At 39.6% G+C, this 27643-nt stretch overlaps 1 protein-coding gene across 4 annotated transcripts; it reads right to left on the reverse strand.

Annotated features, from left to right (window-relative positions):
• Window positions 1–1032: 1032 nt before the first annotated feature.
• spats2 (spermatogenesis associated serine rich 2) lies at window positions 1033–27394 on the reverse strand. 4 transcript variants are annotated; one of them, XM_026923282.3, is made up of 14 exons: window positions 24087–26720; window positions 23802–23974; window positions 22753–22832; window positions 16094–16173; window positions 15293–15401; window positions 14626–14675; window positions 14107–14344; window positions 12880–13083; window positions 9017–9152; window positions 7838–7896; window positions 4870–4979; window positions 4679–4781; window positions 4435–4589; window positions 1033–3959 (listed from the first exon to the last, which is right to left on the reverse strand). In XM_026923282.3, the coding sequence occupies exons 3-14, from the start codon at window positions 22775–22777 to the stop codon at window positions 3684–3686; spliced, it is 1545 nt and encodes a 514-aa protein (XP_026779083.1). In that variant the 5' UTR covers window positions 22778–22832; window positions 23802–23974; window positions 24087–26720; the 3' UTR covers window positions 1033–3683. The 4 variants fall into 4 exon arrangements, with proteins under 4 accessions (XP_026779083.1, XP_026779091.1, XP_026779099.1 ...); XM_026923290.3 differs by lacking the exons at window positions 23802–23974; window positions 24087–26720 and adding an exon at window positions 27235–27394; XM_026923298.3 differs by lacking the exons at window positions 23802–23974; window positions 24087–26720 and adding an exon at window positions 26744–27226.
• Between the last annotated feature and the right edge of the window lie 249 nt (window positions 27395–27643).

The raw sequence follows: 27643 nt of genomic DNA on the forward strand, positions 1-27643 counted from the left end.
GCCAGGATTATTAACTAAATGCCACCCACACTAAAGTACTGCACACTACTCCCACTCATTAATCATAGTGTCACTACATGACAACCTGCTTCACTAGACAGTCAACAGTTACAACAGACTTGTTCAGTATGTTGCTGATGTATATTATTATGCAGATACTGAATGGTTTGATACAACCTGTGCTATGCAATGTCGCTGCTCCATATAATTTCATATATTTAGCAGCTAATCTGCTGTTAGATTAACGCACTACTGACACTCCTTTTACATCCTACTATTTTTAATTAATCTCTATGTTTACAGTAATTTAGTGCATTGTGTTTTTGGCTTTTTTTTTTTTTTTTTTTTTATTAACAAGACTGCACTGTCTTGTATGTTGTGTCTTGGCCCTGGAGGCAACTGCTTTATCCTTGTCAGGTTCATGCTGGATCCTGAGACTATCGTGGTTACACTGAGCATGAGGCCGAAATACACCGTGGACAGGACACAAGTCTATCAGAGGGCACTACAGGGCACTACACTTTTGCAACTGGGAGCAATTTAGCATAGCCATTCCACCTACTAGCATGTTTTTTGGGACAAAAACTCTGAGAAAACAAAGGAAACCCAAGGGGATACGAGGGATATGTGTGAAACTCCACAAACAGTAACCCAAAATCAGGATCAAATAATTCTCTTTCCATAATCATTTTTGGCTTTTCTGTAAAGCTGTAAAGCAGTGCAGAGTCTGTGCTCCAGAATCAGTGTTGATGTGGACACAACAGCTGTAGCATTGACAGAAAAAATATATTTGAATATGTCTAAAGTTAATAAATGTCTGTCCTTGCTTCATGACGAATGTTTCACTGATCATTACACATGTGAGTGAGTAGTGATACTTGAGATTTTTTTTTAACCTAACCACTCTTCAGAACTAGTACACCAGGTTGACTTTGTTGACATCAAAGTTTCGGAAAGCATTTTCAGCAAGCAATTCAAATAACCTAAGAACAAATCTGTATGGCCATTCACTCTTCAATCAGAAACAAATCATGTGTTTGCTAACAATTCTTGTTTTTTATTCATAGTAAATGAGAAGTGTGCCAATCAGTGACAAAGGGGAAGGTGCTGCTTGTACTGTAGCCAGACAGGGGGAGATATCCTGTACAGTGAAGACAGAGAGTGGAAAGGGCTAAAGATGTCTTTGGTCCACATTTGAAAATGATGGGATGGGAATGACAATGTAGGCAAAGAACTACAGAAGGCACTTGAGTTTACAGTTGTCTCATAATTGGAGCCAAAGAAATGAAAAGGACAGGATTTTTTTTTTCTATACATCAGGAAGAATTGAACTACACTAGATTTTTTTTTTTTTTTTTTTTAAACAACTGTATGTAAACCATAGGCCTAACAATACAACATACATATGTCCCACTGCAGGGGCTCAAAAACAAATGTATAGATACATATGTACAGATAGAACTGCGGAAGGAAGGGAAGAATGGGCGAGTATAAACTGAAATCAGTGACCCATTAGGAAGAGACACAAATTAGAAATAGCAGTATTCAAAGCAATGAAACTTTTATAAAAAAAAAAAAAAAAAAAAAAAAAGTCTTTCTTTGGCAAAAATTTACATGAAAACAAAGCAGGATAGATTTATGGTTAATGTTGAACAACAATCTTTAATATCCGACACAAACATTCATTCGTGCACACAAACTAAGTGAACCAAATGCCAATTTCATATGGATTCCGAGCTGGAGATGATGACAAGGAAACTTCATTGATCTTTAAGCTGTATTTTAGTGCAAGGGCAGCAGACTCTAGAAGAAAACAGTGGTGCCATTTTGTCATTGTGACAAGAATGCACAACTAGATGCAAACACTTCACTGTCGCCATAGTACTAGTAAGCATGCAGTGACTGTATTGAGAGACCAGGAATGAAAAGCACAAAGAAGCAGCCAATCGAAACGGAGTTTCAACTCTTCATGTGCTGAAACGGACTGGAGAAAAAGGTCATTCTACAAATCTATCAGGAAAGAGAACAGCCGCATAGGCTGCAGGTTGAGCTGTTAAGGCAATGGAATGGGACTTGCTATAGGGGCATTGAGGTTATTTATTTTAAACCAGACTTCAATTAGAGATAGCAGCACAACCACATCCTCAGGATAGAGTTTTTTTTTTATTTTATGCACTTCAAATCCAAATTAAGCAAAGCACAGCCCTGGTTTTCTGTACGGACTAACAGTTATAATGGCTGATGTATGAGGTATATCAGTCATTGTATACGAGCGAGAAAGAGACAAAGTCCTACATTTCAGTTTTAGCACCTTCAGAGGGGTCAAATGACATGCACTCGACAAACTTCAAAAGTCTGAGGAACAAACTGCTGAGTATTCCTTTACTTGGTACAAGTGTAGACTGATAGTAATACAGCATATGTGTTTGTGAAAGAACTAGCTGTACACATGTATGCACACACACAGTCGCGTCATAAAAAGACTAAAGTGAGGTTGTTCTGTGATTAAAGGCAGGTATATTAAATGCACCGCATGCATACTGTGGAAGAATGAAAAGGGCACACGGGTCTAACCTCTGTGCCCACTGTGGCCTTTAAGTAGAGGTGAAATGGTGATCAAGGCTGTGAAACACTGCACAGCACTCTCAGGGAGAGCTGATGAAAACTCAAAAATCAATAAATAAAAAGGCAATCAACATGGCCGTAAGGTCGTAAGACCTTAATGCTGGCCAACCACGATCAGAACATTTAGCCCCATGGACAGTCCATACATTAATTCAGTCAGCAGCACTTCTTCAAATTTCTACAGAGACTAACGGTCGTGTTTCTACTTTTTACAACCATATGTACCCTTCAACACTGTACTTAACAATTGACTTCAGAATCAATGTCAAAATCTAGTTGCCCATCAGCTAAACACCATACTTTTCAATTTTAATCCAGAAAAAAAAAAAAAACACTAAAATTAAAAAAAAAAAAAAAAAAAAAAAAAAAAACCACAAATAGAAGAAATGTTCTATTTGAAGAACAGAAGATATTACATTAAAGCTCAAAAGCTTGAACTATGATTAGCGCACTATATAAAAAGTAATGGAAAGACAAATAAAACAATTGCAAAATTTAATACAAAATTTAAAGCTAAAAGAAAGAAATATGAATAGTGCACTACATGTTTACAAATTATGACTAAACAAGATTCGTCAGTGAAAAGTTCTTAGCCACTTTACTGAAATAACAACGTATCATAGGTCTCTCCCAAATGAGGAAACAAAAGTCATAAAGAAAGAAGAATGACAACAGCAACAGCCATTTCAAAAAAAATAAAATATATTTTAGAATCTGACATTCAAATTGGGTTAAACATGGAATGCATGACTGAAAGTAGGGGTAAGAGACAAAGGGACAAGTGAACAAAACAAGTGAACATAAGGGGAAAAGGAAGAGGTGGCACTACAACTGACCCCAAAAAAAAAAAATTGAAAAAAATTGAAGAAAAAAAAAAAAAGATGTAAACTTGAATTTTATTCTTCATGTGTATGGAACAGCTGAGCAATCAGGGAAGTGGGGCTTTAAGGGAGTTAAGGAAGGTTTGTGGGTAGGGATTGGATGAAGGACACTGGGGAGGGAGAGAGAGATGGGAGGGGATAGGGAACCAGAACAAGGGTGCAGGGCGTCCGGGTGTGTCAGGGGTTTTTTGGGGGTGTCCGAGGTTGCCTCTGCGGCAGCCCATTTTGGGCAGGACGATCTTGCCGGTAGGATGACACAGAGGGGTGGGCGGGGCCTTTCATGCTGTTTGACAACTGCGAGGTGGAGGGGTCGCCTTGGCTACGGTCGCCCTGGTGACGCTGGTCTCCGGAATAGCGGTAGTTGGTCCGGTTGGAATTGCGGTCGTAGTAGGAGTTGCCGTTATGGCGCTGACCCGGATAACCCTGAAATATACGTCTGTTACCCTGGAACACCTTCACAAACACAGAGAGATAGAGAGAAATGTTAATAACTCCAATGCAATTGTGCAACATTTTCACATTGTGTAGTTACAAATTATACAAAGGAGTTTTTTACCCTAATTAGTAATTCCCACCCACTTGCTAGCACATGCTTCCTCTGAGACGTGACGCCAGCCACCGCATTTCTTCCCCAAACTGCTGCTATGTCAAAGGTCAGCTGAACAAACTCAGACGAATGTGCTATACATCAGCTCATACACGCCCACGTCTAGCTAGTTTCACTTTGACTGACACCTGAGAGAGTAATGCTTGAGAAAGCAGGGCCAATTTTGCACTCTTGGACTCTCTCTCTCTCTGTGCCCTCTGTGTGTGAGCAAAAGGGTGTGTGCATGTCGTACCTGCTGTTGAGAGACAGTAGGGAAATTTGTGTGTGCGTGCGTGTGCGTGCGCGTGCGTGCGTGCGTGTGCGTGTGCGTGCGTGCGTAACCTGTTTGTGGGGGACGTTGGGGCGACTTGTGTAACCAGAAGCCTGGGGCTGAGCTTGAGGTGGAGCAGGGGCTTCTACAGGGGCAGAGCCAGTGACAGAAGAAGAAGTGGAACTACAGCGAGAGCGATTGGAGTAGCCAGTCTGCGGATGATACACTACACAGAGAGAAAAAAAAGCGAGAGGGTGTTAACAAGTCCAACAGAATTTCAATAATCTCACATACTCGGACATGTCAAAACCCTACCTGATCCAAAGGCCATGATGCTGGCTTTAAGAGGTTCCAGTTCATAAGTGAACTTAACAGCTTTTCCAAGATCCTCATCATACTTCCTCTCACTCACAAAATGCTGAAATAAAGAGAAGAGAAAACAAGGTTAACTGTACAGGATCTGCATGTACCTATGTACACGTGCGTGTATATGTGCACGCCCATACCTTGATGTCTGCACGGAGTTCTGTTAGCTGCTCTTCAGACATGGAGGCAGACTTGTCAGTGAGTCTCTTCAACTCCTCCGCTCGCTTCTGACGCTTATCCAGGATAGCCACTACACCAGATGAATACAAAGAGCGGTCAACAACACAAAAAAATGAGAAGGAGCTTAGCCTGCCCTTGAACAGGAAAAATACATCTTGACGTGTCCACTGTTAACAAGCCACTTCTCTATGTGGGCTTTCAAACACACTAGAAGGAAGGAAGATCATTTCTTCACTGTCGCTTTGAAATATGAATATGAGAACATATAACCCAATAATAGAATGGAAACGCGTAGCTAAAATGTGCAAGAGCAAGTATGACTCACCGCAGTTAGCACAATTCTACATTCTTTGTGGTAAACTTTTTTAATTCACAAGAGTGCAAATAAATATGCATTTGTACCACATGTTTTATAAGCTTCAGAAGACTTAGACTTAGGAGGCAATTTGCAATTCTGTCTGCTCTTGATGATCCCACTCTCCCCTCTTTAAAGTGCCCATGATATAAAATTTTAGAGCTTTTTTTTTTTTTTTTTTTTTACGAGGCTCTTGGCTTTGTGGACACAAATATGTTAGTATATGTTAAAAGGTTTTGTAGATATTCTTGCTTAAATTTTCTTAAAAGTTTATAATTTTTGGGAAAACTTTTGATGACTCATCTTGTACTTGTCCAGTCAAATGCTCTCTAAAATGCACGTGTCCCTTGAAATGCAGGTATCACTCAATAACAAACAACAGCATATATTTAGCATAAAACACTCCCCTTCCAAACCATCCCTTGGGTACTGAAAAGACGGTTGGAGTTACGTGTGTGTGTGTGTGTGTGTGTGTGTGTGTGTGTGCGCGCGCGCGTGTGTGCGCGTGCGTGTACATTCATTCACTCTAGCAAATCTTTATCTCGGCTCAAACTCCAAAAACATCAGGGCTGCACTAACAGTGATGCGCTACGACATGCAGTCAGTATACACACAAGCAATCTTTCGATTCTCGAAAACATTATTTAGCCAGTTGCTAAGATACTGTTGAGTCTGTTTAGAGTCTGTAGGAGGAGGTGCTCCCTCCCTGACTTCCTGTTTCAAAAGGAAGTATGTCAACATATGGAATGAAATCACACGCCATTTCATGAGCACGTCAAACTATATATGCCTCTAAAGAGAAGAGGCTCTGCGTCGAGGTGGGGGGTTTGGCTAGTTCTATTTCTGGACCAGAAAAATATAAAACAGAATCTGTAAAAGAAAAAAAACTAGTGAGATCCACTGCAGTATTGAAATTTGAAATTGAAATTTTCTACTGTGTCTTTAATACAGGTGTAGAAACACTACAGACAGCATCCTTTAGGAAAATGTGAAGAGCTGGGTGGCTTGTTCCAGTTGGGGATAGAGCTAATTTCTAGGATTAAAAAAAATAATTACATAAATAAAGAAACTTGCCACTGCATTGCAATTTTGTAAAATCACTTGTCCTTAGGTATAAATGATATGAGGTCTAAAAAAACCTTTAAATATTACAAACTGCACTTTTGATGTTCTACACTGCACAGGATCTACACTGATCCTCATTCCATTTCATTTGACCATTTAAGCAATGTGAAGACAGCCTGATGTACTAAAAGACTGGAAAGACCTCCATTATGCCATTTACTGCTGTAGCAGACATCTCGAGTACTTAAAAGTAATGTGTGGGCAATCTTAGAGGTCGAATGCACGTTTAGCACTCAGGCAAAAGTGTCTGAGAAACTGCGTTGTACATGGGAAGGACTGCAGGAAGATGAGCTCTCAAGCAATGCACATTACCCACACTGAGACACTTATCCAGCGGGTAGGATGACACACAAAGGATTTGAGGGTTTTTTTGTTTGTTTTTTGGAAATGAAAAGGACTGGCAAAAGAGCAAGGGAAAGGAAAGGAGAGAGTTGAGCACAGAAGCTGAAAGCAGGATTACTGTAGGCTGCTGTTTCCTAACTGCACACACATACAAAAGAGCCATTGAGGGAAGCATGACACCTGATAGTGTTTCCCAGGGCAAAGACCAGGAGAATGGACTCCTTGTGAGGTATGCATTCCTGCACAGCTACACTGCCCCCTGACCAACACACACCCGAGTCATATAAACCGGAATGTGTGTGCTCGAAGGGATCTTTAATAGCACTGAATAAATCTTGTCTTCATATTTAAATGGTGCTGCTCCTGTTAATTTCCGTTACTGTCCACAGCACAGTGCAGATGGTGGGAAAATTCCTGGAAGTGGCTGAATGTGACTTAGCAGTGCAGAACCAATAATGGCTTCTGTCAGTTGCTGACCTGAGTGTGCTTTAGAGCATGGTGGCTAAGAGAAAGAATGACTCAAGTGTTTCTTCACCAAGAGGTCTGTTACGCTCAGGTGCCCACTCTAGACCTTGTTGAGAAAGTAGGGATGCATCAAAAGTGCCTACCTGAAGGCACTTATCAAACCCTGCTTTGCACCACGTTCTCTTTGAGCTTATAGCATGGTGGTGGAACAAACTTCCACTGGCTTTCTGAAATGCTGAGTCACTGGCTGTCTTCAAATAAAGACCGAAGACCTACTCTTCACCAGGTAGTACCTCCTCTCTAACGGGGTTTTAGATTGATAACTTTCTTAGGCCCTGACCAATGTTTTGATGGAGACCACAAAGCACTTCTGTAAGTCACTCTGGATTAGGACATCTGCTAAATGTAAATCAAATATTTGCCTACCAAACTTTTACATGTGTTTCAGATCTTCAGTGATGTTGAGGATTATTGCCTTGTAAAAAAAAAAAAAAAACACACAGTATAAAAACATTCTGCCACTTCCATTTCCGAAGAGAATGTTCCGAATTTCAGTTTTAGCCGAGAATTTTCTTTTTAGTGCATCAGTACTAATAGGAAGAGACAAAGAAGAGAACAAGAAGATAAAAGTATATACTCACTGGCTTCCGCTTTGACTTTATCCATCTCAGCCAACAGAGCCACCTCTCGATCCATAAGACTGTGACAGAGAAAGAGGAAACGGTGTTGTAATTTGTCACCATTATCCACAAGGGAAGGAAAGGGTTCAAGGTGGTGACCGATTCTAGATTGTGCTATCATGTGTTCCACTCTTAAGATAAATCTAAGATAGACTGTTCCTTCAGAGCTTATAAAGTTAAGATAAATCGAAAACTAAACACCCTCTCAGGGTAGCTTGAAGAGTCTCTGTTTACAATGAAGAGGGATCTTGTAAGGACGTTATCAAAGTACTTGTACTTGTTTGTGCTGCATTTGTGGGATACACTTTATGACCTGTGATGTCACCCAGTACTCCAACAACTTCTTAAATGCTTAAATATTTTGATTTACTTGTGCTGCACTTGTAGAGGTTTAAATATAAAACAGATGTAACATACCAAATGTGCAATTTTTATATTACACTGCATAATCATGTATACCTTACAGCTCTAAGCGCAACTAGAAAGCCATGCATTTGGACAGGAAGGAAAAAAAAAAAAAAAAATCTATGTTTAACAGTGCCAATATTGTAAGTATTAGTCTTAGAATTAGTGTTCATTACTAAATGACTTGCACAGGTTATCAGGAGACTGGACAGTACAGCCAGTTAAGCTCAAAAAGCAATATGGTGCATAAATACGGCTGTTAAGATCACTGTTAAATTAAAATGTGATGTAAGTTAGACTTTTTTTTTGCAGCAAGAGCAGACAATATCACTACCACTAACAGAATTTCACTAATCGTTAACTTAAAAAACAGAGCACCAGTCAAAGATATCTTATTGCATACACATAAAATTGATCTGTAGCATGAGCACCAGTAACATTCTGCATTCGAGAAAGAGAAAAACAGAATCCAGTACCTCCAAGCTTCATCTCTACTGGCTAGTTAATATTAATGTTCTTGCTTACAAATGGCTAACCCAACATCTTGACAAGACCCAAAAACAAACAGGTTGTGTATTTAAAAAGTGTTTGTGTTCACTGAAACTTTGACCACAAAATGGCAGGGCAAGATCCTTGTACACACAACTTTTGTACAGTTCTTAAGCAAAAAACGTGACAGAACCCTGATCATGCCAGTCGAGATCTTTTGTGGATGTGTGTAGGACAGAAATTTACCAGCTCTGTAGCTCAGCAAAGGTCTGTTTCATCCTCTTGATAGAGGAATCCATTTCCTCCTTCACTACCACTCTATATCGGGTCAGAGATGCTGTACACCGCTGGAGATCCTTCACCGAGCGGTCAATGTTCGGTGCTGAGAAAGAAAAGTACGAGAAACACAACACAGACGTTACAACAGGGCTAACTATTCAAGTCATTCGTATGAGGTACATCAACGTTTATGCACAAACACTGATGTACCTTGTGTGAAATACCTGAATAGTAATTCACATATGTAAATCACAATACTATACACTCACTAGTGATTTTATTAAGAACACCACACTAATACCGAGTAGCACCCTTCAGAACCATCGAGATTCATCACAACGGGGGACGTTTTTCCAATCTTCAACTGTCCATTTTTGGTGAAGCTGTACCCACTGTAGCCTCAGATTCTCTTCTTGGCTGACATGAGTAGAACCCTGATTTAGTCTGCTGCTGTTATAGCCTATCTGTATCAGATGTTGTGCTGAGATGCTTTTCTGCTCACTACAGTTGTAAAGAGTCATTATCTGAGTTACCCTAGCCTTCCGGTCAGCTCGAACCAGTCCGGTCATTCTCCTCTGACCTCTCTAATCAACAAAGTGTTTCTGCCCGCAGAACTGCTTCTCATTGGAGGGCTTTTTCCTGCACCATTCTGTGTAAACTTTAGAGACTGAGTCTCAGGAGATCAGCAGTTCCTGAAATACTCAAACCAGCCTGTCTAGTAACAATCCACCATGCCAAGTTACTGAGATTTTTCCTCATTCTGATGCTTGATGTAACCATTAACTGAAACTCATGACCTGTATCTGCATGCTTATATTCACTGCACTCCTGTCACATGACTGGCTGATCTGATAACTGCATGGTTGAGCAGGTGTACAGGTGTTCCAATTAAAATGGAATACAATTATAAATCATAATCAACAGATAAAGAAATAGTGCCCTTTAAAAGATTGATTTGACGGATCTGTTATGCTGAAAACTCTGTGCATATAGCAACACTAACTTATTGCCTACTAAATGAATGAGCGAAAGACAAGGGAGGGAACAACATGGCAGGTCCATAAGGATACCCAGGCCCAGATGGATATCAGGTCTGTTTACTGTGTCAGGCAGGGACACAACTCAGCCACATACAAAAGGTCACAATTAAAAGTACACAGATTTATCCGCAGAGTTAAAGAGACAGAACCCGTAAGAGACATTCAAGTCCCTGTTGTGATGCACAGATCCCTTGTGCAATGTGCCGGTGGGTCTGTGTGTTGACAAATTGTGTAGCTGATGCTAAACGAACGCCTTCCTTCATCTCTACTCCTCTCTGAGGCTTGTTGGAGCTCAGTATATTATCTCTCTCTCTCTCTGATACCCGTGAGAGCATTACGGTCTCTTGACTGAGGTGTGTGGTGCATAATAGAAGCACACCAACACCTGGTCTCTCAGCGTCAAAACCTTTAACTCGATGCCTGCTACAAATCAGTAAACACCCCTTAAGTAACCTTACTTCTGTGACCAGTGTATTTTAGCAACAGGTATAAGTTTAATCCCATGTAAGAAGTACAACAACCTGAATTTACATTGCTTCTGTTTGATCAAAATTGAGTAATAAAGTAAACATCTCACAATTTACAAGGACAGGGAAAACAGAGTCCAAAAAAAAAAAAAAAAAAAGACATGTACAAGGACAGAGACAGAGACACACAGAGAGAGAGAGAAACAAATGCTCTGGTACTAGCTTATTTTACAAAAAAAAAAAAAAAGTTAGTCACGCAAATCACACACACCTTTGTGCTTATCTACCTGACACAAACCTGTTCGACTACCAATCACTAGTGGGATCACAGACAATCAGGGCTCGGATCGTATAGTTTTAGAGGCCAGGTTGTGGCGGGAGGTTTACCAGACGGTTACAAATGAGAAACCAAATAAAACTGTTTTTTGTTTTTTTTTTTTTAAATCTGGTTTCTACCTCAGTAGAAACAAAGGCAACCAGTGTATTCCTTTCAAAACATAACTTCAGCATTCTTGGTTTCTGAACTCCTTAAGGCTGCTTATTTGCTTGTTTCACTTTTACATTTTTCTAATTTACTTTTTCCTTCACCATCATGCTTCAGCATTTAATAAGGAACAAAATCTCTTCAAACACATTGAACATTATCTGACATTCAGTGCCAAAAGAATGAAAATGAAAGTATGTACTGTGCAGTTTAGGCTTATCCCATTTCCCATTCAATCACTGGAGCGTGGAGCTTCGTTTCAGCATTTTCCCACTATGAGTAAGTAAATATATCAAGCGAATTGTCTGTTTTGGACCATCAGAAAGTTATCAACATGCTATACCACTGTGTACAATTAAATAAGGCTTATTAAAGCTTCAGAAAATAGCCAAGTGTTTAGATGCTTTCTCATGTCGAATTTAAAAGGAGCATTTATTAAGGTGGCACTGGTTATTCTGCTTCTGTGAGCAGAGACTAGGACACAGAATACCCAAAGACTTGCCGAGGGCACAAATACAAAGGGTTTTAGAAAGTAGTGAACAGTCCCTAGGAATTAAAGGATTTTGCATGTAGAGTATTCCAGCTGTATTGTAGCTTCTATTAGCAAATAAATAACACGGAGCATCTTTCTATAGTGACAATTACTGGAGTTGCTCTTTAAATACCATGCCTCTGGACTGACACTAAGAAAAGACAGTTTTTAGTTAAATATACTGGTGACAGTGACTTCTATCTGTTTCCTTCCTATTGTAAGCCTTTCTGACATGCTCAAAAGACCTAAGCTTTGCCACTTCTGCCAATCAGATATTTCGGACAGGATAAATTTAGAGTGGTGGTTTGCGTGCCTGAAAGAGTAACTAAAAAAAACACCAATTTTCTGGTGTTTCACTGAGCTTAAAGGCATTTTAACCATCTTCTGAAAAAAGGTCTAAAAGGTCTGGAAAGTTATTTTAAAAAAATAAATAAATAAATAAAAGAAAGAAAGAAAGAAAGAAAAGAAAGTTGTTCGCAAACAGCATCAGTGGATGAGCAAGTGAATTAAACAGAAAGGACTATGATACTGGGTACATCAAACATAATAAAGGCATCAGCACTCCGAGACCTCAAACTGTACAATTTGCTATTGGAATGATTACGAGCAAGTTCAATTCATTACTGAGAGTGCTGCAAGTGCAAGTTACCAGAAGCAGATCAACCCCAAGCAAACATACTGTCTATTAATAGAACTGAAATTATGCAAACCCATAACCTTGCATTACAGTTTTCATTTCTGGTTGCTCAGCAATGAGATAACACATTGCTTCCTTTAAGTTTGTGTTTTTAAGGCTGCTGCGCTGTTTATTATATGCTCTTTCTCCTCTGACGCAGACATTATTAACTGCTTAGTCACTATGCTTGAGGGATTAAAATTTTAGGAATCTACCCTTGTGAATACAAGTACATACTATTAGCTGAGAATTTTTTTTAAACTGAAAAATCTGAAACATTTTTACAGGAGGTACACAATCACAGTGGGGCAGTGCTGGTCTCAATATGACAGCACATAAGCAATGCATGTTTTAAACTCTACTTGTGCATTTTTTATGCAAAAAAGTCATGCTTGCTTGCAGTAAGCTAGAAAGTAGACATTTCTATTCTGTTTCTTATTTACAACCAACTATAAACTGCTACCAAGATAAAAAGCTACCAAGCTATAGATATTCAAGGGAAGAATGTTTTCTCATTGTCAGACTCCATTTGACTGCTTTTCACTGTGTCTCAAAATGGGACACAAACTAGGGAGAGGTATCTATCAAATCGCACTCAATGTGGCTGTCTATAGCATGGCAGCACTCTTACCAATCTTTTTGGCTGAAGATGAACCTTGTTGGCCATCATCGGGTGGAAGAGCCAGAGTTGCACTGTGAGAGCTGGTAGAAGATCTCGGACGGGATTTGTTGCCTCGAGAACTGTGCTGATAATGTCGAGCTCCATTATTGGTGCTTTGCTGGGGAGATGGACTTGGGGCAGGGGCTAAGCCTTTTTGAGATTCTGCTTCTCCTCCTGTATGAAAAGCAAATTAAAAAAAAAGGAACATACCCAAGTAAGAAACAAATGAAGAAAGGATACACCTGTTTCTTAAATAGCGCCCAGGGAGGGTATATGTACTTTTTTCTTTTTCAGTTTCAGCCCAGTGCATCCCAAATTTCAGTATTCTTTACGGTGCATGAAAATGAGAAACTCTCAGTAGCTCATGTTAATTATTCAAGTTACTACTGAGACAAGAAGACATTCAGTAAAGGGCTGATACTAAAATCACTGACTTGGGCTTCACCTTTAACATTTGGAAATGAAGGCGTAAGTAAAAAAATAAAACATAAAGGGGGGTGCTGTTATAGGAAAATAATCAGTGACAGAGTGGTATGATGCAGCTCAATGCAAAGCAGAGTTACTACGCCAGAGTTGACTTTCCAATAACAGCAAATTCCAAAGTGTTTTATTCCTCTTATACCACAGCCAATAACTACAATTTTAAATTTACTAATGAACAATAAGTCAAGATTTTATCTGTTTATGCTTTTAATGTGGTGGAACATCCATGAGACAAGTTAGTTCCTGTTACCACTTGCCTCATAACAGCTATAAAATGTCATTCCTTCTCTAAGCCTTTTGTCTCTTTCTTAAAGATAAAACAAAAAAAGCAGCTTGTCAAGTTACCGAAAAAAAAGTCTGCTGTCCCGAAGACTCTCCTATGATGGAAAACTTGCTGACCCTTACAAAGCGTGTTTTTAACCCATTTACTATTACCATTAGATTATGTGGAGCATCTCCCACACAATTCCATTTGAATGAGCAATTATCATAGGAATGACAGTGTATTAGAATGAGTGCACTAATAAAGCTGTAATTTGAGTTACAGCCAACTCCACTATCAGAGCTGCTAACCAATCAGATTCAAGATTTTAGCAGAGCTGTGGTATAATACTGGTTATCACAATGTCTTACTGCTACACTATACAGCCTGTCTACAAACTATGCATCACTCTAGGAGGAACAGCAGGTTATACTGGTGGACATCATGCCTACTTGTGATGGAGAGCTCGGGCGTAGCAGGTTCCAACTCAAGCTCGGCTGCATCCAACGAGGCTGAGTCCAGCTGTTCGCTCAACGAGTCCAGAGACTCACCATCAGCACCAGCTGAACCGTTGGCATGGAAACCGTTAACAGCCCCTGCACACTCTGTCTCTGGGGACGAGACGGATTCAGAAGGGGCAGGATCTACCGGAGCTTCCGGCTGGGGTTTGGGCTTCTTTTTCTTCTTAGGCTGTTAAGTCACAAATTGATTAATTAACAAACTTACTAACACACACAACAAATAAAGAAGTAATGAGATTTGCAACCCTCTCCCAAAAATGATTATTTATTTATAATAATAGCAAAAAAAAAAAAAAAAATCTGTAACACTAGGGCCAGCAAAACACTTTCTTTAGCACTATATTTAGCTCAAGAGTTTTAGGGAAGAAGAAAAAAAAAAAAGCTGTGACGCAGGCATTCACTCTGCGTCATTACATGCACACGCGCGCACACACACACACAGACACACACCTTCTTTTTACCGGTGACATTCCATTCCTTCAGGATCTCTACTGCACTGCCTGAGGGTAGAAAAAGAAGAAGAAAAACAATATGTTGACAAGGTCAACTGGAGATGACAAAACATGCTACATACAGCACAACAGTAACCAGTGGCAGCTGAATACATCCTACACTGTTGTCCCACACTAGTTCAGCTTGTGCATATCCTGATTTTGGCTGTAAGCAAATAAAATCAGGACATATATCTGACATACTGTGACATTCTAACAATCTTAAGAAGCTGAATCAACTTCCCTTTTCTATCAGCTTCCTTTATAGATTTTCCTGCCTTCCTACACTCTCAACCCCTTTCATCAGCATATTATGAAGCCTAGCGATAGCTGATTTGGGTGTGTTGGGAGTACAGAAAGGTTAAAACTGTGCCGTCTTGGTAAAGCAACACTTTCATCAAAATTCCTGAAGCACATTCCACCTGCGTATGACTGTGCATACTTAGGTCCAGAAAAAAGACAAGCATTCACACTGACGCTAATGCCAGCCAACTTGAACCTAGGATCGGTTTTGTCTTTCAAGGCAACATCAATGCTCATATTCACAACATGTGCAACCAATCCTACATGAGTAATAACATGAATGTTATATTCATACACGAGCTGTGCTGTGGAATGAGCCATACCTTCGACAAAGGCCTGCACGGCCCGATCCACGCTGTTCTCAAAGTGCTGCAGAACCAGGGCGATCTCATTATTGCTCTTGTTAGGAACCACTGCTCTCACTGCATTGATCTAATGGGAAAAAGAAAAAAGAGAAACGGAATGAAGGTGGTCAGTGCGTGTGTCTGTAAAGAGCAATAATCCACAGAAAAAAACAATATAAAACAAAGCAAAGTAATAAGTTTAGTCCTGCATTTTGCAAGCCACATCAGTTCTGGTGTATGTGTGTCCAAGTGATAAACTTCCAGTAAAGTTATAGTTCTAATTTTACTACAAGGAAATGCCTGAATGCGCTGAATGCATATAATCCCTCGTGTGTCTGAATAACTATTTCATTCAGGACATTGTACGCCTTTCAAAAATGTGTCACACCTCTAATTATATTACATAATCCAGAACAGCATTATGCAACTTCAATATATAATATAATGCACTAGAAACTATAAAATTTGATTACATTTATGTCTTTTAGTAATGATTCAGGCAGTTAATGTCATATGATCAAGACAAAATATTTGGTGCCAGTATTCTTTTATCTTTTAATCTTTTTTTTTTTTTTTTTTATGATTAGGCCGATTGCGTCTTCAGTTTTTTTTATGCACCATCATGCGTAGAAGGCCACTCCCTAGATAATACAGTCATGGTCCTGAAAACTAGTGGGGCACAAGGAGAAAAGCAGCAGAGAGACTACACCACAGCAGCGCAAATACACGGAGAGGAAAACAAAACCACAAAATAAAAGAGGAAAAAAAACCAAGTATTACCTTTTCTTTCATCCTTTCAAATGTTCCTCCTTGGGACATGACCATTTTGGAGTGTGTGTCAAACTCCACCCCTGACGTATCTATTGAAAGACACAAAACAAAAGGAAAGCATGGAGTTAATAGTTCAGTCTGAGCTGTAGCATTTGCAGCCTGAGGATTCTGCACGACTTGGCAGAAGGATGTGGGAAAGGGGGATTTTCCTCTAAATATGTAGGTCAGAAGCACAGCCCAGGGAGATGGAAAAGAAAGAGGAGTAGAAGAATGAGACAGAGACCATTATAAAAAGTATTAGCTGCTTCATTTAACACACTAAATTTTAAATCTTTTACATGAATGTACCTTTCTCTGACAATGGTCCTGAACTGCTAAATGGTAACTTTTTCTAAAACGTGGCACTTTTCTAGTCCATCACTTCTATAGCTTTTCATTTTCTTTCACAGCAGAAAAGCAAGCAGTCACATTGACAAGACATGAACAGCCATGCACAGTCTATACTTACCCACAGTCATCCAGAAACAGCTTCAAAATCAAAACTCAGAGATCCGAAAACTCAGTCCCATCCCAGCCTAAACCTCCTGCCGCCCCTTTTTTCCCTCCGCCCCAACTCTCCCTCCCTTCAGCTTGCTTTTTCACCATTTCTCCATTTCCCACACAGAGCCAGGGCCGGATCACATACAGGGTGGATGTAGATAGATCCAAAATACCAGCCGTCATAAATCAATAGGGCTTATGGTTAGAAGCTATTTAAGCAAACTTTTTTTTTTCCCCAAACAAGCAAATGAGATAAATGATTACAATTGCCAGCACTCTTGTGTTTTTCTAGTAATGCAACAGTTGCTTATGAAAAGACTGAGATGCAAGATTAGACCATTTTTCTGCAGGAGTATTAATTTCAGTTTGTTGTTGAAGTACTGAAATATAGCTAAAGTTTCCTGAATTAAAATTACACCCATGAAAAAAATATGAATGGAAGTTAAAAGTAGGTCAGAAGTGTTGGAGATGCGTGGGCAGTCCTGATGCAAATAACCTGCTGACCTAGTTTGCTAGTCAAGTGCATTAATACAGACTAAGGGAAGATATACATGATCGTTATCCTCTTTGAACACAATTTCTAACACAGCACGTTGTGTCTGCTCCCTTGACAAAAGGTCAGCCAGTCGCTGGCCAACGTTTTAGCTACGAGCTGTGTTCTCTCCTTACAACGCGCATAAATGATGATATTCCATTCGGGCTAGTGTCCGTGTGTTGTGCTCGCAAGAGAGTTATATGATGGGGAAATTTTATTTTTCTTAAAATCACTGCAAAAATAAGAACTAACAAATGATTAAAAGGTTGAACAGGCAGTTGTAACCACCATACTCTAAGTCTCAAATTGTTAGCTAGCCACAGATATTAAAATACATGTTTAAAGGTGAAGGCTATAATCTTGCATTTGTAAGTAAATATTTTTATAGACTTCAAAACTCCAGGACAGTAGTAGTACTGATAACAGCAGTAGTAAGTTATGTAAGTTTGTAAGTTATGCATTAGAATTACAATAATTATATATATTTATACATACATACAGACACACACACTTTTTTCTTTGACAGATTCAGGAAAAACCTGGAAGGCAAATTGGTGCAGTTTAATAGTAGGATTCAGCGGTTCCTGCCTTAACACGATCCAGGACAAGCTTAAGCAAGAACAGCTTCATATTTTGTCCTCATGTCATGTGCTGTGTGATGAGGTACTTCAGTTAGCTGCCTTTATGAGAACGGTGTATAATGTAGTTAGGATGTATTTTATGCTTCTTGAGAGCTATCATTTGGTTCAATGTTTAACAGTACACAGCATGACAGTCAGAAACCCAGGCAATGCATACAGTTAGCTTCATTAATCAGAATTCTGTGTTATTTCCTCAGGCTGTGCTAGATTCTGCCTAAATGTATAGGCTAAGCTTTGTTATTAATTAATAACTGTTACAATTTTGAAATTAACATTATTCTCCATTAATTGTAACTTGCCTGTACTGAGACCAGCTATTTCTGTGCATTTCCCCTCTATATTAATCTATCTAATGTGGCTATATGATTCCTATTTTTATACTTTACCATATAGGTATTTGCAATATATGGCAGCAATATGCACATACACATTTAAAGTATGTATGTGACTAGACACCATCAACTCATCTCCTTTTGTTTAACAGCTAATGGGTCACATAGCACCAATTTGGTTATACTTCTTTCCTTCTTTAACAAAAAACAAAAAAAAACAAAAAAAAACAAAAAAATGAGCTTCAGTAGTAAAGCTTCTTAATTTATCCCAGCCACCTAATCCAAGCTAGCTGTAAAAGGCCCCTAAATAAGTTATACAGCTGCTGTATACCTATTCGTTTACATTATGTTTATGGTGAAAAGGAAAAGGAAACCTGAAGCACTGTAAACACTTAGAATGCTTATTATGTAAAAGAGCGAGATAAGACGCAGGCCTACTCCCAGTCATAGCCATCCAGGCTGGTGTGAAAATGCACGTCAGCACTCAGCAGGGCAAAGAGCATTCACAAACAGAAGCACCCAAGTTATTTCGTTACATGAGGTTACAGTGTGTGGTCTTTTGACCACCGGTTTTCCCTTCCACATAAAGCAAAGTGGCCTGATTACTTTTAGGAAGTGAGCAACAAAAGCTAGTGGTGGCCTTGCAGTGCACCCCCTTACTCCTGTCTGGAGGCATTTGCAAGTGTATTTAAATACAATTTGCTAAACAAAATGAGAAATGGCTAAAGCAGCCAGGTACTATAGCAGTCCAGTGCTATAACCTCAGATATACAGTACAGTAGTGGTCACCAAAATAAAAAAATTAAAAAAAACATGGAATTACAGCTTTACCTATATACCTACCTAGAAACTTTTCAGTTTGTGTGTTAAAATCCCAGTTTTCTGCACATTTACCTCTCCAGTGTTAGTTTGAATGTTATTGCACTGAAATTAAAGGCTAAGTTGGCTACATTCTAGAAACCGGTCAGAAATTGTTAATAAGCAATTGCATTTAAAACTTGTCACCCTCTTACTGAAAGGGAAGACAATCATTTCAGAATCGGTTCTCACAATTTTAATAAATAAATATGTGGAGATTTAGGAAAACCCCATCCTAAATCACCACAGCGTGGGTGGGGGAAAAAAAAAGCCACAAGTGACAAAGAAATCTGGGTTTGGCCAAATTTGAGTTTTTCTGCCTTTGAAACTTCATATGAATATGTAAATATACTTCACCAAATTGATGTGGGAAAGGTTTTATTTACAATTTAATCTTGTCTAGGTTATCTTTCTGCAAAGACCATGTTATGTAAGGAGCCAGTTTAACAAACACTGCAGTAAAAACAATCAGTCTGCCTAAAGATAAGCTTGCTAGACAAGTGTGATTTCGTCACACAGGGAATGTTAGGCTTTGATCAAGTTGATTTTTGGATAGCTACATGTTGTAATGAAATGGACATAAGTCTAATCAAGTCTGTTTGGAATCAGATACTGGCTGTTAAAATGCCCATGCTGCTCCTGCTCCATAGTAAGAATGAATGCCATTTTATTAAAATACTAGAACTTTACTTCTGGTTGAGATACGTTTAAAGAGTATTTAAATTAAAAAAAACCAGAGTACTTATATTCAGGAAAACAAGTACTTTTCAAAATGACATATAGTACACTGGCACAAACAACTGAAGCTCCAGACCTATACTGGTGGTCTTCATAGTGTCTTGCATCTACTATGCATAATTACAAAAATGCTAGTTTAGAATCACCTTAACACTGAATGTTAATATTGATTTTCTCCCAGCTTGGATAAAACCAAATCTAGATTAACAGTAAAATCCTGATCTGAGAAACTATAAACATTTGCAGCCATTCATATACATCTGTAACCATTTGACGGAAAAAAAAAAAAAAAAAAAAAAAAACCTACAGAGTCTACAGTCTACCGTGCACACAAATGGTAGATTTATGCTCCGTTCCAAACAAAGTCACATGTAGAAAGTTCCTACTTGACGGAGCTCGAACATATGATGTATAAATGAGGAAAACGGCTGAGTTTGAAAAGCTGTAGGAGTATTTTCAAAAGCAACAGAGAAGTTTCCCAACACTATTATCATTAACAGTGTAACTTTCCCTGCATGCCACAATGTTAGCATAACATCAGGTTGTTGAATTTCACCAGAGATTACTATTTGGAAATCAGGAATCAGGAGGTATTCCACTGCACTTTTCCTAGTAGGAGGCTGGATGTTCCCACACTCCTAATTGAATGAAATGCAGTACAAAAATTGTAGATTAAAAAAAAATTATATTTGCCTTATTGAGCTAACTTTCCAGGCTGGGATTACTGACCTGAATGGCGGTTCAATGTTTTCTGAAGAAACAGTAGCAAACTGTACTCTGTATAGATGTAAAAAGAATTCATATATTCATCTTCAAATATCCACTTTACGCTGATCAAGGTGGATCAGGAGGTTTTGGGAGGTGGGCAGAACGGAGTAACCCGAGCTCAGGATCGAACCTGGGACCCTGGAGCTGTGAGGCAGCAACGCTACACGCTACGTCACTGTGCTGCCTCATGTAGGAATCTCTGCTACGTTAAGACAAGGAGTCACTCTTCGCAATCACAATATCAATGCTTTCACATGATGAAGAAAATACCAGATAGTTTAGAGAGCGAATCTTCAGGTTAATCACTGCTAGTCACTAAGTAAGCTGAGACAGAAAAACACAGCGTTTTGTAAAAAGTTAAAATGCCTCCCAAGTAAAAATGGCTTCCAAGTATCATTTAAATGACTCACAGATCTGAAATTGTTAGTCCATTTACAGCACATGCTGTGTTTGTCAGATTATGCACTGATTGCGATTACGCTGAATTCCTCCAATAAGACAACATGGTTAATACAAGGCTGCACAAATGATGGATTTGCTAGCCCAGCTGCCCAGTCACATATTTGAGTCAACTACAAAGTGGTAGCTAATGTAATGTAATGTAACGTAATGTACGGCAAGTTAACTAAGCGTGTTAATACAGACTAAGGGACGGAATAAGGACTAATGCCCTTCTAACATCATTTCTAATGAGGACATCATGTCTGCGCCCTCGACATAAAGTCTGCAAGTCGTTAACCAGTGTTTCGGGTCACTCACCCCACATAAAATATGTTATGAGAGTTTGACTAAAGTCTTTATTTTCTCTCGACCTTTTAAATGCAAGGTGATTGCATGGGCTAGCAAGCGAGTCATATGACAGCTTTGTACTGGACTTTATTTTACTCGGTTTTGGTGTTCCCGATTCTGAAAAGATTGTCCGTCATCCCTGTATGCAAATTAATCCGGCTAGTAAAAACTGTTCTACTGCCAGTCAGATTGTGTTTTGGCCAGTGTGTGTAGTGCAGCAGGTGGTGAGATTCGAAACGAGTAGCTCATGCTATGCAACTTCACAGTGTGTCTCACCTCTATGAAGAACATTACTTTTAAACATAGCCTACCAAATGTTTATATAAGTCAATGAAGGGTGCGTATTTTTTTCGTTTTCTGTTTGATGAAACTGTCAGTCGAGCAACTATGGATAGAAAAACGGGCTAGTGATTGGCCACCCCTGTAGTACTGAAGAGCACACGCTCCCACCCCTGGTTCTGGAGTATGCACTTGTCCTGCACATATAAGTGTTTTCACTGATTCAACTAATCAGCTAATTAACATCCCCTCCTGAGTTGCAGTGGGTGTGTTGAAGCAGGAAAAACACTACACTGTGCAGGGCAGAGAGTACTCCAGGACCACGTTTGGTGTGATGGGAAAGAAAGGCCATATTTTAAATTGTGATTAATGCTTCAGCCACACTAAGTACTGGAAAACCAATTGAATGCTTTAGATCATGGAGAAAGAAATAAAAGAGCAGTTACTGCCCTCTGAGCATTTGGTTTACAGTCCATATGGGCTGCTCTCCATTTTATTAGCACCATCAATTCACTGCATGTGTTTCCAGGTTAACTAACATGTTTAGTCAGTGTCATAAAGTAGGGACTCTAGTGTAGTCCAGTGTAGATTTCAGTATTTTCCTCACAGACTGGAAAACAGTTTGACTGCATAGCACATTTGGTCTAAATCAGAAAATTGGACTTCGAAAACTTTGAGTTAGAATTATCCAAGTAAAGGGCTGATCTTGGAGCAGCGTCTCAGCTCCAACCTCTAACCTACTAACCCTACAGCTGAAGGATTACTTGCAAAACATAGGCACTAATTAAATGGAGGTGAGAGATGAACTTTATCGTTTCTGTGGAGACGAATAGTGGAACACATATCAAGGCAGTCAGGGTCATGTGATGATAAAGTGTGCTGACATGTAAAAGTCAACATGTCAAAGTTGTTTGTACAGAGAGAAGAATGTGGATGCCCTTGTACATCACAGACAAAGAGAGAAACATGTCTCGGTTTAATTTGAGTCAACCACCCTAGTTCCCTCCTGCCCCACGCTTATTAATAGCCCAGTGTCTGATGCACAGTATGCAAATACTGTACTACGGGAAAAGGACAGACCAAATTCATAGAAAGAGCTTAGGTTAGGAGGGTTTTGTGGATAGGGTACACAAAAACCAAGTACAGTGAAAACATACTGCACAGAATGATACTGGTTACATGACTTACCCTTGTGACTGTTCTTCTTCGCCATAATCCACTTCTCCAACAGCTCAAGTGGACTTCAGTCTTTAGACTCGTCTGTTATTCTGTTAAACACAAAATGAGGTCAGCATGTTGAATGCAATTTAATACTCAGCACACAGACGCTATGAATACGTGCAGTTTTTCTTTCTGTACTTGGGTTGGTTTTTTTCCTTTTTTTTGAAACAAAAAAAAATCCTTTTTATTACTCTTGGTGCTTTCTATCACTGTTGAGCGCTCTCTCTCTCCCTCTCTCCCTCTCTCTCTCTCTCTCTATGCTCTTCCCAGATTTCCTTTTCTCCCTCTCTTCCTCTCACCCCTTCTGCAAATGCTTGCGTGTCAAAATGAGGCTTCTGTCAGTGCAGGGTCACGCAAGGACACAGACGCCAAACTTCCACATCCACACTTGGACATGGTAATTTCCTAAACGCTCACACTCACTCTATCTTGCTCTCATCGCTTACTTCCAAAAACGCTGCTAGAAGAATCTGGAAAGGGAATAAACTGGCTTCCTCCTGTTTCCTTATTCCAAGAGTATTTTATGTCCATGGCTTATAAAAGAAGCCATTGAGCCTGTCTGTGCTTTTTAAATGACTTCTGCAGATAAATATGCAAGTCGGTTTAAGGAAAATCCTACAGCTGGGCTTCAGAAACTGGGACATTTCAGCATGGACTTGTGTGTGTGCCTAACTAGTAAAGTATGTCCACAAGGCTTTCTCTTTCCTTTGCTCAAAATGACCATGATGCAAGCCCAATTTGGTTGAATTACTGTGTGTCTGGCATACACATCCCCACATTATTCAGTACTATACAAGGTGAACACTTGGCTCATCATCACCTTTGAATCATGAGCTCCTTTGGTTTCTTTAAGCAAATGGACACAAAGCAAACAGCAATGTGGTAAAATACCAACAAATTTTTTTGCAAAGAAAGAAAGGAAAAAGGTATTTAATCAAGGTTGTATAATTTCTAGACGTCCACTAAACCCATAAATAAGAATATTAGACCATAAATAAATTAGAGCTTGACTGTACCTCATGACAGCAGGAATTGAGGATCACTGCATAAGTGCCAATTCCCTTCCCTTCTGAGTTTAACAGCTCTGCTCGTAGACAAGTCAAAAGCTGTCACTGCTCTCCTTTTAGCTTTGCTGCTCGGTGTTTAAAGCCAGCTCTCTTGGGCGCGTTTTCCCCACGTCACCTACTCCCTAAGCAAACCAACACCAACCAGAAACAAGGCATTGGCCTCTTTTATGATGCAAACAAGACTGGGCTTAACTTTCTGTTTCTTCACTGGCAGCGATGGGAAAAGAAACTTACACACACCCCTCCTGAGTCCCGGCTCTACATGCAAGTGCTCTCTGTGCAGCATGCCACCAGCATGAAGACGGCACCACACCTTTATGCACGTCACACACCTGAACCCAGCTGAACGAGTGTCGTCAGAGACAGGAGCTTATATTTAAACCAGGAAAACGAACCGGCTGTTTAACAAGAAGGAGGAACACCCAAATCAAACCCTTGTTGTATACTCAAAACAGTGAACGCCAAATTAGAGATGCACATACCTATCTAAATAAAATAGAGCTATTCAAATTATGTAAGTTCCCTTTGGCCTTCTATGTAGGTTATGACGAACGAGTGCTTGAGAAACATGGGAAACATGAACTTAACAAACAAAAAGGTTGAGCAGGGGGAAGAAAAGGGGGAGAAAATTTGTTGGAAAATGGGCCACTACTGTGTGAAGGAAGAGTGGCAGATTTGAGGAATGCAGTCCTGGATGGCTGTGGGGAACGCGCGCATGCACGTGTACGCGCGCGCACACACAAACACACACACACGATGATGTGGCAGATCTGTGAACACCTGGGAGATAAACTGGACTGTGTATGCGGGTTACCATCTCTGTTTATCTTTGGACAGAGGGAGCGCCTATTAATAGAGACACACTTTGTGGATAGATTTAATATTTGAATATCTATCTATCTATAAGAGTTTTTAAACTGATATTTGGTTAACTGCTATTAGAGAGAGAAAAAAAGTTCACAATGCAATACAATCAAATTTTCCTCCTGTCAATGGAGGTAGAACTTTAATCATGTTTGGGTGCCAAAGGCACAGCGTGTCCTCCCAGAAAACCAGCAATATTAACAACTGATTAAATAATTAGTCATGGCAATGTTCTTCTGCCGACAGCAACTCATAAGCCATTTGTGGTGGAGAGTCTTGATAAACACTAATATGATGCCTGATATGATGAGATGCATCACTGTGAAGTCATTTTAAAACTCACTCACAGCTTTCTGACGTTGTTTCTCCCTTTTTTTATTCTCTTTATTACTAAATAGTGCAAAAGGACTTGTGCTAAAAGTTGTCGGAAACGTTTATCTCGCTTTTGTCCTGTGAGCTTTATATCTGACTGAATATCCGTACACACCCACTGATAAAATCAAAAACGTCACCAACAGAGATTCCCTTTCAACACCACAATTTAATCCACAATTAGCTCTCAAATTCCAGGAAAAACTACGTTGCTCGACATACAGAAAGAATCACTACTATCGAATCACTTTTCTTTCTCTAAAGATATCCATTTTTTTTTTCCCCCCCCAGCCAATCAGTGCCACGCAGGTTTTGATGAAAAGCCAGAGTGAGCATTCAAACATTCAAGAAGTCTCCAGTCGTTGGCCATGTAAATTCAAGTTTTACTTTATGACAAAAATGTTTACTTTTTTGCAAATTAAGATGTTTTGAGCACCACGGATACACCCAAAGAGCTCACTTTAGAACATCAACCAAGCTCTCCGATCCAAAAAAAAAAAAAAGCAGCACTGGAGCTAAACATCAGCCCAGCGTTGCTAATTTCACCAAATACATAAATAGTGAGGGATGCCATGAGCAAAGACTTTCCATAAGAACTACGTTATAACCTCTATAAATCTACATTCAATTCTACTGCATTCTGTGCATCTTCAGAAAATCGTCCTTCTTCATGTAACCTGGTTGATATGCAAATGATCGTGACGATTCTATTAACATGCAAATAGAATTTATGACGCCATCTGGCGACTGCTAGCGACGTTTCTTTCCCCTGAAAAGACTTGGCAAGTCTACTTCAGTCTGTTACTCTGAGACTGCCAACTCAACACCAATCACAAATCACACTCACTTTCTCTTCCTGCATTCCTCATAACCCAGTGCATTCAGAAGAATGAATGAACTCCCTCAATGCTTAAAGCTCACGCATTTTCAGGAAAGAAAAGCAGAAATGGAGCATGAAGAAAAAAAACTACAGGATTTAATACATCTTTAGAGAGAGAGAGAGAGAGAGAGAGAGAGAGAGAGAGAGTTTGCATATTAGGACGTTTAGCCAGACCAATGATTCATAACTCATAACTCATGTAAATGGATATAAACGCAAAGAAACTGAAAAACCTGACTTGTGTTTCGCTTTTCTGGAAACCTCTGGGACTTAAATAGCTAAAGACAGCCACCCGAAAAAACCTCTGTCCTCAAGTAGTTAGTTCCAAATCAGTGAATATTTAAAAAATTATAGCTTTCTTGTATAAATAATCTGTAAATTCCGCTAAAACAAAATAAGACTTTGAATCTCTCTCGCAAAACAACCCAACTCAGTGTTAGCTAGCTTTGCAAAAAAAAAAGGCAAAATAATAAGCTAGTACTTACTTACTTACTTATATTATTACTTTATACCAAAGTACCAAACGACAGGGGAAAAATGTGTCGTTTTTTATTTATTTTTTTATTTTATTTTCTCTGTTGAACTAGCCAGACGCAAACTCTGTGCAGTAAATGTTGGTTCGCCATCTTAGCGAGCTAGCGAGCTAGCATTTCTAACCAATGCGTAGTTTCAGTAAATGTAAGCTAGGCTGGCTGCCTGCCGATTCCATTTCAATTATATATTTTTAATAAGTGACACATATTTTGTTCAGAAGATTTAAAAAAAAGCTATTTACCCAACGGTGTCAGTCTGTAAATAAGAAGACAAATTAGGTCACTGTTAGCTTAGCTGAAGAAAAGAAAAAACACCCATTAGATAACTATGCTAGCTCGTAGCTCAGCGGCTAGCTGGCACAACCTCTGGTACAATGCAAGCAGTATCTTAGCAACGCGCTTACTGCTGGCTAGTCGGAGAATTTTGCCTCTCAGCAGCTAGAGCTTTATTTATAGAGTTGCGTTATGAATAAAACGAACGCTTTCCCTACGTCTTGATGCATTGCAGCTTGAGAAAATGCTAGAGCTTGTTCTTTTCAGTTGATACTGTTTCTATGTGATAGAGCTATTCGCTCTGTGGTGTATCGCCCAGGCTGCAGTGTGTCTGCTGAACCGCGCTATGTGCAGGAATCGTCTTCAATTCATTCAACTAGCCAAGTCATATTCGCTCCTGAGCTCTATCTGACCTGACACCCTCGAGTGGAAGGAGATATGCAAGCGGAAAACAGCTTACCTGACACTCTGGAGGAACCTGTGGGTTAATCTCAAGCGTCTGGGCGCTTTGTGAATCGCGTTTGCGTTTTTTTTTCCTCTCCTCACACGTCTCTCACAGCCGGTCTGCCGCGTCACTTCCGAAAATCAGTCGCCTTCTTCTCACCCAGCGTCTTTACACACACACACACACACACACACACACACACACACACACACACACGCGCGCGCGCGCGCACTATCTCACACTATCTCACACTATCTCTCTCTATCTCTCTCTTTCTTTCTCTTTCTTTCTCTTTCTCTCTGTGTGTCTCTCTCTCTCTCTGTCTCTGTCTCTGTCTCTCTTTCTTTCTTTTCTCTCTCTCTCTCTCTCTCTCTCTCTCTCTCTCCTTGTCTGAAGTTTAGATGAAAAGGTTTAAATAAGGTTT

Source organism: Pangasianodon hypophthalmus, chromosome 8, assembly GCF_027358585.1.
Source record: "Pangasianodon hypophthalmus isolate fPanHyp1 chromosome 8, fPanHyp1.pri, whole genome shotgun sequence".
Taxonomy (NCBI): Eukaryota; Metazoa; Chordata; class Actinopteri; order Siluriformes; family Pangasiidae; genus Pangasianodon; species Pangasianodon hypophthalmus.

What these genes read in the sequence shown, in the direction of transcription:
- spats2 (XM_026923290.3), bottom strand. Translation starts at nt 22,777, where the DNA reads ATGGCGAAGAAGAACAGTCACAAGG. An exon ending in TTGAAAGGATGAAAGAAAAG is followed by an intron (nt 15,402 to 16,093) that starts GTAATACTTGGT and finishes TTTTCCCATTAG; the next exon opens with ATCAATGCAGTGAGAGCAGT. An exon ending in TAAAGTCAAAGCGGAAGCCA is followed by an intron (nt 4,980 to 7,837) that starts GTGAGTATATAC and finishes CATCTGGTGTAG; the next exon opens with TGGCTATCCTGGATAAGCGT.